Source organism: Rosa rugosa, chromosome 1 (genome assembly GCF_958449725.1).
Source record: "Rosa rugosa chromosome 1, drRosRugo1.1, whole genome shotgun sequence".
NCBI lineage: Eukaryota > Viridiplantae > Streptophyta > Magnoliopsida > Rosales > Rosaceae > Rosa > Rosa rugosa.
In genome coordinates this window covers 19,372,224-19,384,409 of record NC_084820.1, presented here as the reverse complement: position 1 = coordinate 19,384,409, position 12,186 = coordinate 19,372,224, and the positions used below count along the sequence as shown (strand labels likewise).

At 39.4% G+C, this 12,186-nt stretch overlaps 1 protein-coding gene and 1 pseudogene across 2 annotated transcripts; both read left to right on the top strand.

Annotated features, from left to right (window-relative positions):
- The first annotated feature begins 1,118 nt into the window (after window positions 1–1,118).
- LOC133721138 (trihelix transcription factor ENAP1-like) lies at window positions 1,119–2,157 on the top strand (annotated as a pseudogene).
- A 3,993-nt stretch (window positions 2,158–6,150) lies between these two features.
- LOC133722727 (auxin-responsive protein IAA9) lies at window positions 6,151–11,012 on the top strand. 2 transcript variants are annotated; one of them, XM_062149600.1, is made up of 6 exons: window positions 6,151–6,349; window positions 7,643–8,314; window positions 8,407–8,630; window positions 8,780–8,921; window positions 9,769–9,830; window positions 10,633–11,012. In XM_062149600.1, exons 2-6 carry the CDS (start codon window positions 7,662–7,664, stop codon window positions 10,668–10,670), a joined length of 1,119 nt encoding a protein of 372 aa, XP_062005584.1. In that variant the 5' UTR covers window positions 6,151–6,349; window positions 7,643–7,661; the 3' UTR covers window positions 10,671–11,012. The 2 variants fall into 2 exon arrangements, with proteins under 2 accessions (XP_062005584.1, XP_062005589.1); XM_062149605.1 differs by lacking the exon at window positions 6,151–6,349 and adding an exon at window positions 7,094–7,243.
- The last annotated feature ends 1,174 nt before the right edge of the window (window positions 11,013–12,186 follow it).

The following is a 12,186-nucleotide window of genomic DNA, read 5'->3' as shown; positions in this document are numbered from 1 at the left end:
TGTATTTTACTTTCTTAACTCATTCTTTTTTGATTAACGTACTATTTTGATTTTGATTTTGATTTTAATTTTATTACAAGTTTAATCTCAAAGCTCATCAAAACTTGAGTCTTAAGGATCAAGTGGGATCGCTAATTAAACAAGTCGAGCTAGAGCTTGAACAAAAGTGACCAAGCTTAGGTTTGAAGACATATGAAGCTCGATCTACTGATCTAGTATCCAAGCTAGGTTTGGACATTTGATGCTCGTTTACAGCCCCAGTATTCAAAACAGTCAACTGTCAAGTTCAAGTAGAAATTAATTGAAAGTGACAAACTTAATGACATGGGTCCATTAATGTAACCCAAATCCTGGCTACAAAACCTAGACATTAACCCGAACACAAGACTTTAAATCATAACGTACAATCCTAAAGTCGAGATTATGAATCCTGTATACGACGCCAAGTACCTACAAAACTAAATTCCAAGACTACTAGAGGCAAGTGACCATAATCTCGAATTTGTGCCAAGTGACAACTACTACGTACTTTTTACATTGATCAATCGATCAACTACCTTGATCCAAAGACTAATGCTTATTAGTCCGAAGCCCATGTGCCTAGTCCACACACACTATTCAAATGGGAAAAATGCACAGACAGTGTCTAGACACTTTGAGGATTGTCAAAGTGATACCTGAACTTTAAAACATATCAATGTGATACCTGGACTTATATTTTCTTATCAACGTAGTACCTACGTCAACTTTCCGTCATAGAACTGTCAATTTTGACCACGTGTGAGTCACGTAAGGCCAAAAATGAGGGCAAAAAAGACTTTTCACCCCATCATTCTAAATGGATTATCAAAATTGAAATTAAAAACTAAATAAATTATTATATTAAAAATAAAAGTTGAATGAAATTTTTTGCTTTGTTCTATTAACTCGAAACTCCATATCCAAATCCCGACCTCTGTGAATCAGGTGGTGTCTTCCGGAGTTTAGATGAGATTAGAAGCTGTCTTCTACTTCTTTTTGCACGACCTCATGAAGTCTTCCTCGTCGTTCATCGGAGGTAAAGATCAAGGTGGCGCGTGACTTCACGGTAGTGGCGGCTTTGAGGAAGGCATCTTTGATTGAATCCGGCGGGAGTGTGTAGTCTTCGAGGAGGGGAGGGAGGATGTGGTGCACTAATCCGGCAGATCAAGATCCCAACTTCATCGGATTATAGGAGATTAACCTGCCTTGAAGCATCAAATAAAGATCGTTGCTGCACCTGGGCTTCGAAAGCAACCTCTTCCTGGCCTTTTTTTGATCGCCTCGACGCTCTCATTGGATCTAACGTCAAGAAGCCCTAGCCTCCGGTCGCTGTTCCGCTACCGCTGGAGTACCGGAAGCCGTCGCCGGCGAGGCTGGTCGTGACGGCCGTGGCTCTGCCGCAGAAGAGGTCGGCGTCCGCAGCGGCGATGAACAAGGGGTTCTTCAGGATGAATTACTTGGCGTTCGCTGCTGCGCGCGGAGGCGGAGGAGAACGACGACGATGACGAAGAGGATGAGGAGGCGGAGGTGGAGAGGGAGAGGGAGAGAGACAGCGACGGCGAGATTGGAGGCGGCAGAGGAGAAGGGTTGAAGAGATTGGCGAGGGCAATAGAGAGGTTTGGGGAGGTGTATCAGAGAGTGGAGGCTGAGAAGTTGAGGCAGATGGTGGAGTTGGAAAAGCAGAGAATGCAGTTTGCTAAGGACTTGGAGGTTCAGAGAATGAGGATGTTCATGGACACACAGGTCCAGCTGGAGCGGATCAAGCACGACAAGCGACCCGGCTCTAATGGTGAGCCGAATCTGTCAGCTTTCTTCTGTATGCTATAGGATTGTTTTTGGTTTCGTCTCTGAGAATCAATTTGTTAGTTTTCGGGGTCTTGTTGGATTTCTATGCTCTTGTTGAGAAGTGTTGCTGATAATTGAATAATCTATTCGCTTCGAAAGCAATCTCCCCAATTCAATTTCAAGGAAACAAGCTTTCAAAGTCCTCGTTTAATCTCCTCTCCTCTCTATTAGGGTTTTCAGAAACTGATTAGTCTTTAATGGAGCTGATTTAGGCTCTAATTCTCCTCATTTTCTTCAATCCTCACTAAATGTTGTATTGGGTTTTGATCTTCACAAAAGATAATGGAAAAGATAGCCACGGATTTACAAGGCAGTGTGGTCAATTTGAATGCAAGCTCTCAATCAGAGGAATAGCAATTGCAGGCCAGAGAATTGAGAGTGAAGTCGGAGGCTGATCGATTATGGCCTTCTGGGTAACTGATGATGAATGAGGGAGGAGAAGAATTTTTTTTTTTTTAATTCTTCATTTATTTCTCTCTCTTATTTATAAAACCATTTAAATTAACTATTTTATTCATATTAAATCATAAATCAGATAATTTTTTTTTTTGAGGGGCACATCAGTCATTTTGCCCTCATTTTCAGCCTCACGTGACTCACACGTGGTCAACTTGACGGCTCTGTGACGGAAAGTTGACGTAGGTACTACGTTGATAAGAAAATATAAGTCCAAGTATTACATTGATACATTTTAAAGTTCAGGTATCACTTTGACAGTCCTCAAAGTGTCCAGACACTGTCTGTGCATTTTTCCCCTATTCAAATTGGACAATATATACATCATATGCACACTACCTAATACATATACTGTATCTAGTTCGAGTTAGCAACTCAATTTACATGGTCTAGATGAGCAAGAAAGCTCTATCCAAAGCTTAACCCGAACTGAATCGTATTTCTAAATGCAATACTTGCGACCCTCGGTCGTTCTACCACGTTCATATTGACGCGAGCTCGAGTCATGCTATTTGCATCCCACACCAGCGTGAAAGGTCTTGACAGATGGCTCGATCAATCCGAATCTCTTTTCATTCTTCACGACCCCCTTTCCTCCTTGATCATGCAAAATAGGAAACCCATATGTCCCCATACCAAAATCATTCCGTCAAGTTCAAAAATAGCAACCCAACCTTCTCCTTCATTATTACCACACACCTTCCTCTCTCATGCTTGATTTGATTTGATACCTCCAGTACTCCATACGTCTCTTCGAGTCCGGCATGTCACGTCGGAATCACGCGTTGTCTGAGACTTCTCCAGCAGCCATCAACATACGTACCCTTTTCCCTGCCCTAGCTTAATGAACCCGCAACCAACCACCCAACCATAGCAGAAGCTCGATCAGACCTACCTGCATAGCCCGAGCAGCAGTAGTACACTAATAGTCGTAGCTCAGGCACAAAAAGACAGACACCCATCTAATCCAATATACACAGTACGTGAAGCAGAGAAGCACCCATGCATATATGATGATGCTTGTTTAACCATAAATACACCCAATGACCCCAAGAAGCAGCACAGGTAGGCCGGCTAGGGCGTGACGTTAGGGGTGACGTGAGGGTGATGATGGAGCGGAGCATGCATGCTCGAAGCGTGCGAGACCGGGTCTGGCAAGGTTAATGATTCTGGGGAGGGGTTTGAATAATAATAACAAAATAAAATAAAATAAAAAATGGGGAGGGGTAATGATGGAAAAAGGTAACGGAGGTTAGATGTCTAGGTCAGAACCCGGCAAACAGACGTCAAGTGCCGCTTTCTTGTCCCCTAATCACGCGCCTTTCCCCTGTTTTTCTTTGTCCCCCACTCTCTCTCTCTCTCTCTCTCTCTTCAAAATATTGTTTTGTTTAATCCAGTAATCTAATCTCTCTTTCTCCATTAAATGCCCCTTACGTCGCTCTCACCCACTCCATTTTCTTTCCTCCGCTTTCCGCTTCTGCCCTTCGTACTTGTTGGTAATCCCGAGCAGTTATGCTGGGGCAGACAGTAAATACAATTTTTGGCCCAAAATTGATCGAAAATTCCATTTACTAACCCCACTAATAGATTTATTTTTTTAAATAACTTTATTATTAATGATCGTTGATACTAAATTTTGTCAAAAAACAAGAAGAAGAAAAGTTCCACCTTCATTTTACGGTATTAGGCAAGTAGCTGGATTATGAGTTTTGAGTTTCTACCTAATCAATTATAAGTTTTAAATCATCACTCTTTGTTTTTATCGTGATCTTGATTGATTATATTTGGAAACTTCACTTCAAAATACATTTGTTAAAACAAATTATTTGAGGAAGACATTGATATTTCCGTATAATTACAATTATTGTGCTGGAAGGATTTAAAATATCCTTACGGATAGATATGTTGATAGTTCAAAAGTATAGATTTTGTTTTTGTAAGTGTGAGGTGAAGTTTGCTATATTAAGAGTGGTTTCTTTTTATCGTGATCTTGATGGATTATATTTGGAAACTTCATTTCAAAATACATTTATTAAAACACATTATTTGAGGAAGACATTGATATTTCCGTATAATTACAATTATTGTGCTAGAAGGATTTAGAATATCCTTACGGATAGATATGTTGATAGTTCAAAAGTATAGATTGATGGAATCATTGACATCCATTAGGGAGAAAACAGGAGAGCTGACACTTCCTAATCACTACTCACTGAAAGAGCTACCAAATAATTCAAAAACAACGTGAGTACTAGTTTGTTCTTGTCAAGATTTTAGATGAAGCGGTATAAAGAGAGGTCTTGAAAACAATAAAAAAATAAAAAAACACATTCGAGAAACTTATACCAACTCTAAAATAGAACAAACCTAAAAGATCTGTCTCAACTCAAAGCCTAATATTGTTAATTAAAAAAACAAGTTTCATGACTCTTAACTCCCCATAATTCTCCCGAAAGTCAGAGCTATTAGCTAGTCTTACACAAAGCCGCCGGGGAAAAAACAATTGCAACTATACTAATTAAATGAGTTAGCTTTCAAGTATCAAATCGCTTTCAAGTATCAAATCGCATTGTGGTCTACTCTTTTGAGCAACATCCATGTGTCACAGCTTGTTTGCTTAATTTGTTTTTGAATTCAATTCTGTATTCAGTTGTGAAATTTATGCTTTGAATTTCTTTTTATTCTATTCCAAAACTAGAAACAGTATGCTTACTCTGCTTTATTCTATTCCTGAGATGACTTCTGGATCATGATAGGGGGTGGTTTTTTTTTTTTGGTCTGAGATAGGGGGTGGTTGAATAACATTTTTTTTTTTCTTGATCAAGAGAAAAATTATAATTTGTTCAATTATGGAAGAAAGGGACCAAATTATGGCCAACCAAGAAAAAGATATATTGGTTTTTTAACTTTAAATACATGGCTACTAGATGGACGCCCGTATTTATTTTTGAGATGGAGAGGTTCCATATTTTGGGGTCCTATCTCATCTTTGGTCCCTTCGGAACGTTTATGCTCTTATAATTTTGAATGCTCAGCTAAAGAAGTCTTCATATTAAGATCCTATCTGATATCTTTTGTTAAAGATTTTTTCACGCTTTCAATTATAAACTAAAACTAATTTTGTTACATCTCAAGAAATCTCAATTCTATATATTGTCGAAGTAAGATAGATTGATATTTTTAATTTTAACTTATATTCCTGTAAAAAAATTTAAATTTGAGTGAACTTTTTCATGCACATATTTGGTTTACTTACCAAAGCCAAACAAGTTTGATAAACAAATGTATTAGGAAAAACGGTCTCAAGTCGCACCTCAAACGCTACGGTTTTGCAAAGATCGACTATGATTCACGTAAAATTCGCTCTTATAAAAAATACGTTATTCAACTAAACACAATTATCGTCGTTACATTGAACCGTCATTTAATAATTATTTTTAAAATAATTAAAATTAAATAAAAATAATAATAATACCTAACGGGGTGGGGGGGGGGGGGGGCGTTAAAGCCGTAGCTGCAATGTAAACTGACCAACCGTTCTCGACCAAACCATATTTTTTTATTGCCTCCACTCCCCGATTTTCCTACACTAAAATCCGGAAAATAAATATTTCTCACCTGACCCAAGAATCGACGGCTCAGATTCACCAACCCCCAGTGAATCTCAGCCGTAAACCTCACTCCTGCTCCTCCTGCTGTCCCAGATCGGCGCCGTGCAAAACCAGCCGGTCCGTATATCACAGACAAACTTTTTATTAAACCCAATAAAAACAATTAATTCCCCATTTTGCCCCCTGATGTCCTTTAAAAAAAAATTAAATTTATCTCTCAGGCTTCGAGCTCCTAAAAAAAGCTTTTGTTGCTTTCTGGTTAATGGAAGAGCCTTCAGCCCTCTCTCTCTCTCTCCTCTTCTCAGCTTTGCTCTGCTTTCATTCACTTTTGTTTCGCTAAAAAATTTTCTTTGACGAATTCCGAAAGGCGTTTCTGGGTCTTGTTCCTCTTTGTCTGATCCAAACGGGTTCTTCAGGTACGTGTTTGGGAATATTCCCTCTTCTTTTTCTTCTCGAAAAGCTTTCGTTTTTTTTTTTACATTCTGGATTAGTTTTAAGTGTGTCAAGTTCTCAGCTTTGTGAGAATTTTGGGATCTTAATGCTGTGTAAGTTTTGGGTTTTTGTTCTGGGAATTAGTCTTCTGTGGTTTCTCTGTAGCTATACCCCTTTCTGGGTTTGGTTTTGTTCAACTGTTTTTTTTTTGCTTTAGTTTTGCGTTTTGGGTTCTTGGTTTGAAGTCAATGTGTCAAGCATTTTCTGCCTTTTGAGATTTTTAGCGGATCTTTTGAGTTACGGTATGCTTGAGAAAGGTTGTCGTATTTTGTTTTTTTTACTAATTAAACTTGGGGAAATAAAACTGAAGGTTTTGAAGAAAAAGGTGAAGCTTTGTTCATGCCAACAAATATTGCTAAAACCCAAGTTGACCTTTTTGAGTATTTTCATTGGGGTTGTAAGGAAATTAGAAAGACGCGGTATTTTTTTTTTTTTTTTTTGTTCTTATTAATTTGTTTTGTGCATTTTGTCCGGGGTTTCTTGGCTTTGGGGTGGAAGTTCATTATAGGTAGTTTTCGAGGCTAATTTTTCATTCAAGGTTCAGAGGGTGACGTTCTTGGGATTATTTAGTTATTTTTGTTGGGTTTGTTACAACTTTTCATTGGTGGTGATTTCACTATTCCATTTTTGGTATAAGTTTTGCTTATATTTCCTATTGGTTCTCTTTAGATTTAAGACTGTCTTAGACTTGTTGATGACATAGTCTACAGTATGTTTCGTATGATTCTTTAGGGGCTCTAAACGGCAATACTCTATTGGTTTCGGTCTTGATTCTTGAAAACATTGTGAACCTGATAATTGGACTATGGCGGTTTGTGGTCAGATTCCTTACAATTATATGTAGTCTGTATTATTCATTATACTTGCAGTACCAGTTCCCACTGGCCCAACTTTTTTTCTTCATAGATCTAGTGGCTAGAGCTTTTTTATGTGTTAAAAATTGAATTGTTTTTCTGCAAGTTTCTGTTTGTTTTAGCAGAAGCTTTGTCTGCTCAAAAAACCTTTATTCATGCCCTCAATTATTTTGGTGGGCCAATCTTGATGAGAAAAATACATGATGTCCAATCTATCAGAATTCCTTAAAGTCTGGTTATATTGCTCTGTGGATTTAATTTTCATGTAGCTTCCCCATTTTGTGCTGTTAACATGTTTTGGTTTGAATATTAATTTTCATCATCTGCTAATTTGCTTATCTTTGTTTTCATTGAGCTTTGCAGTTGATAATTTTGTAGTCTGATGTCTCCACCACTGCTGGGTGGTGAGGGGGAAGGGAAGAGCAATGGATCGATGGTAGCTTGTTCTCCCTCTATGGACATGACCCCTCAGAACAGCTCAGGACTGAAAGAGCGTAACTACCTTGGGTTGTCAGATTGTTCTTCAGTTGACAGCTCCACAGTCTCAAGCTTGTCAGAGGAGAATAAGAGCAAGTTCAATTTTAAGGCTACAGAGTTGAGGCTGGGTCTTCCTGGATCCCAATCACCAGAACGACAATCAGAGCTTTGCTTGCTTGATGAGAAGCCACTGTTTCCTTTGCTTCCTTCAAAAGATGGAATATGTTCCTCATCCCAGAAAAATGTTGTTTCAGGCAACAAAAGAGGCTTTTCTGATACCATGGACGGATTCTCAGAGGTGAAAAGTTCTGTATATAATGAAGGAAATTGGATGTTTCCTGCAGCTGGTTCTGATTCTGAATCACCAGAATCTGTCGGACAAGGTAAGTTTCCTGTGAGTTCAATCAATGTGATGCTCTCATCCAGGACTTCTGGGACTCAGCCAACCAAGATGAAAGATATTATGACCAAATCTTCAAAAGATCAGTCAAATGCTACAAATGGAGCTGGCCAGAACCATGTGGGTGCTTCTAACAACAGCAGTGCCCCAGCTGCTAAGTAAGTTAAAATTTCTCATGGCAGACTGTGAACCTTCATTGAACATTGCGGTTCATTTATAACTTGTTCTGTCTGCTTTTTATTCTTGACAGGGCACAAGTTGTAGGGTGGCCTCCAATAAGATCTTTTAGGAAGAAATTAACCACCGCTTCAAAGAACAATGATGAAGTTGATGGAAAACCTGGTCGAGGTGCTCTTTTTGTCAAGGTCAGCATGGATGGTGCTCCCTACCTGAGGAAGGTAGATCTGAGAACCTACTCAACATATCAAGAGTTGTCTTCTGCTCTGGAAAAGATGTTCAGCTGTTTTACCATCGGTAAAAATTGCTCGAATTTATATTCTGCCTTTATTTCATCTTTGCTTAAATTGCTGGATGTTTGCATCTGAGATGTCTAAAATTCCAATATAGAAAAACATCATATTTTTGCCATGGAGCCAATTTCTGCCATTTTATTGTGATTTCAGGGCAATATGGATCCCATGGAGCTCCAGGGAGGGAAAGATTGAGTGAGAGTAAGCTGAGAGACCTTCTTCATGGATCAGAATATGTGCTTACATATGAGGACAAGGATGGTGATTGGATGCTTGTCGGAGATGTCCCATGGGAGTAAGTTCTGATTCAAATGTTTTGTCTTTCCATATTTCGCATATTTCTTTCCCTCACACATTTTGTTAACCTGATTTTAGTGTAGAAGCATCGATGCATTATTTGCAAAAAGTTTAGATTTGTATTCAAAGTTGGGTATGTTATATATTATATCATAGCACCTTCATCTGATAAAGAGCTGTAAAAATATGTGCTAGGGTGCAGTTTACATATATGGTTCTCAGTTCAAGGAGGGTACTAAAATTCAGACATATGAGATGGGATATAGTTTTATCATTGGAACTATATTGTACATGATTGTTGTAGATGCATGTGATAATATCTAGAGAAACAGGATGTTATGATATATTGAAGCATTGTTCAGGTAATTGTAAATTCATTACTTATTCTCAGTTTATATATTGTGCATTTTGAATCATTTCAAGAACTGGATTCATGTGAGCTTTGCACAAACCTGCTTCAAATTTCCAGTCTTCACTATGCACTGAAGTCTCAAAGTAAACACAATTTTCAGTTGATAGACTTACGCGTAAAAGTTTGAGAATGCAATTGTAGGAAAGAAACACTTTTAAGTAGTTTTCTTTTTTGATGAAATATGAACTCAATAAAGCCTTACCAGGGAATATCTAAGATCAGGAAGATCCCAATTTGCAATAGTAATTATTAACAGGAAATGATGAGTAGTCGATAGAAGGGGGAAAAAGATGAACAAATTGTAAAGCATTTTTGCTTTTACTATCATGTATCTTCTAATCCCCATAGGCCGTGGTAATCATCTCATTGATTTTTCTTTCTTGATTTATGTAATGCATCTGCAATCTTAACTCCAGTTTGGCTTTATTTACAGGATGTTTATTGATTCATGCAAGAGGTTGAAGATAATGAAGGGCTCTGATGCCATTGGCTTAGGTTTGTGCTTCTAGTTTAATGATTACTCCAACTATTACTTGCGCTTTGGACTTAAAATGATTATATGACTTACGGTGAAACTATCAAATTTCATTCATGAGAATTTAAGTGTTCATGTTGACGGTATAGATAGGTAATGAGATACATATATAGTTCTGACCAAATTCCTTTTAATGTTACTGGCTTGTTTAAGGGCCAGTCTATGATCATGTCTTTAGTATGTTATACAGTTTTCTTAATGTGGATTTTACTTAATCAACTGTGATGGCAGTGTGCCACTTCAAGATTGAAATCCAATAGGGAGGGGATCCATCTTAATCGCTTTGAATACTTAATAGCCAAAAATGATAATTTGCTTTAAGGAAAATCTCTGTTAGACTAGACACCCCAGATTTCTAGCCAAAATAGTCCACAACAAGTAAAGTTGTATTTCCTAATTTTTTATGTTCTAGAATTAATCTGAGGTTGGATTTTACGCCACAAAAGATGTGGTGTATGTTAATATGTGCTAACACTAGAATATATTGACAATTGAAGTTGTCTTTCAGCTTAATGCTTAAACTGTCAACTACATTTAGCCTCGTATTTTCTTAAGAATTTACTTGCCTGTTGATTTATATTTCTGTAGAGTATCAATTGTGCTAGCTTATATTTTTACATAATGTGTCAATTATGGTTAGTAATCTGTTGTATGCGGTTAGTAATCTGTTGTATGCATAAACATGGTAGTTTTCACCTTTCGATTTCAATGATGAAATTTACTCTCATCTTCCTAATGCCTGTCTTCTTTTTTTCCCATTAGCTCCTAGGTCCATGGAGAAATCCAAGAACCGGACCTAGCCAAGTCCCCAAAAATGACTGCTTCGAGTTGCCTTATTCAAAGTGAAGATCGATCAGAGTTTTGGGAGTGGTGAGCCAGCCACAAAAGTTGTAACTTGGAGGAAGAACACTGGCAGGATGGATGTCCGGGGCTGGATGGCAGTATCATCTTGTCTTTGATGTTTTCATTGTCATCAGTCTGTTTTGAGTCTGTTTGTTATGAAACCTATTAAGACTGGTTAAAATTATTAATGTTTGTGAAGTCCATAAGTAATAGCCTACTAGTTATTGAAGCTGTTGAATCTGATGATTATGTTTTATCACTGTCGTTGATTGCCCTTATATATCATTCTGCATTTATCATTTCTTTTCTTTGCCTGATAGATTGGGTTGGGTTTGGACCTCAGACTGTGGGCCTGGACTAATAATATTATACACGGTTTCGGTCGCATCTGGCCTGGCCATGAAGAAAGCCTCGCACAATGTTCTATATGGGAATGGAATATATTAGATTCAGTATGCCCCAACTTTCTAGAGAGCTAAACCCATGTTTTCTCTCAACCCTAGCCGCCGCTGGCAAGGGCTCCAATGGCGATCTCTATCGCCAATAGCTTCTCTAATCGGTGCTATTTCTTTACCCGGCATGGGGAAGAGTGTGGGCTACCCAACCAGTTCTGTTTCGTTGATCTCCGAGGCAGAGTTTGTGCAATGGGAGGAGTCCCGAATGGTTTTGCGTTCCAAGCTGGAAGCGTCGAAACCTTGGGCAGAAGCCGGCGTCCGGCGTTGGATGATGGTGAGCAGGCTACCAGGGCGTGGCTCTGATGATGCAGGTCGGATCCGACCACGCAGAGCCCGATTGAAAATTTTTGGCGATTGGCAGGTAGGCCAAAATTTGATGGTGGGAATGGAAGGGGGCTGGATACGGGGGGCTGCGCGTTCTTGGCTGCGGTCCGTGCCCTCTGCCCAGAATAAGGCGACAAGGGAGGCGGTGCTCCATTTTTCTGGAGTGGTGGCGCGTTTCCGAATGCACCGCGCTGCTAGTGCGCTCACTGGCGCCGACGGCGGAGAATGTGCAGAGACCATTTCGGCGGAGTGGTGTCATGGGAATAGTACGGCGGTGTCAAACTCTGGAAAGTCGCTGCTGGAGGGACGTTCTGGTATCGGTCCCCGGTCTATGGGTGCGGCGGCGGTACTTGTGCAATGGTCGAGTTGTGAGGCGGTAACCATGGCAGATGAGACGGTCGTCACCCCAAGTTGGGTGCCCAGATCAATTGGATGGCCTAGGCTAAGGTGGAGGCCCACATCAGTGGGGGTGTTTTGGGGGTCCAACTGGGTGTCCAAAAAGCATGTTTGGATTTGGGCTCATTTGTGGACCCAATTCATGAGCTCTAGTTCTCTAGGGTTTCGCATTTGGGATCCTGGTGGCTTGATTCTACAACCTACAGCTATGTTTGACTTTGGGGGTACTAGTGAATCTTCTGGAGTAGTACTGAAAGATGATTCAAGCTATTCTGTAATGGCGGAGCATGAAATGTCT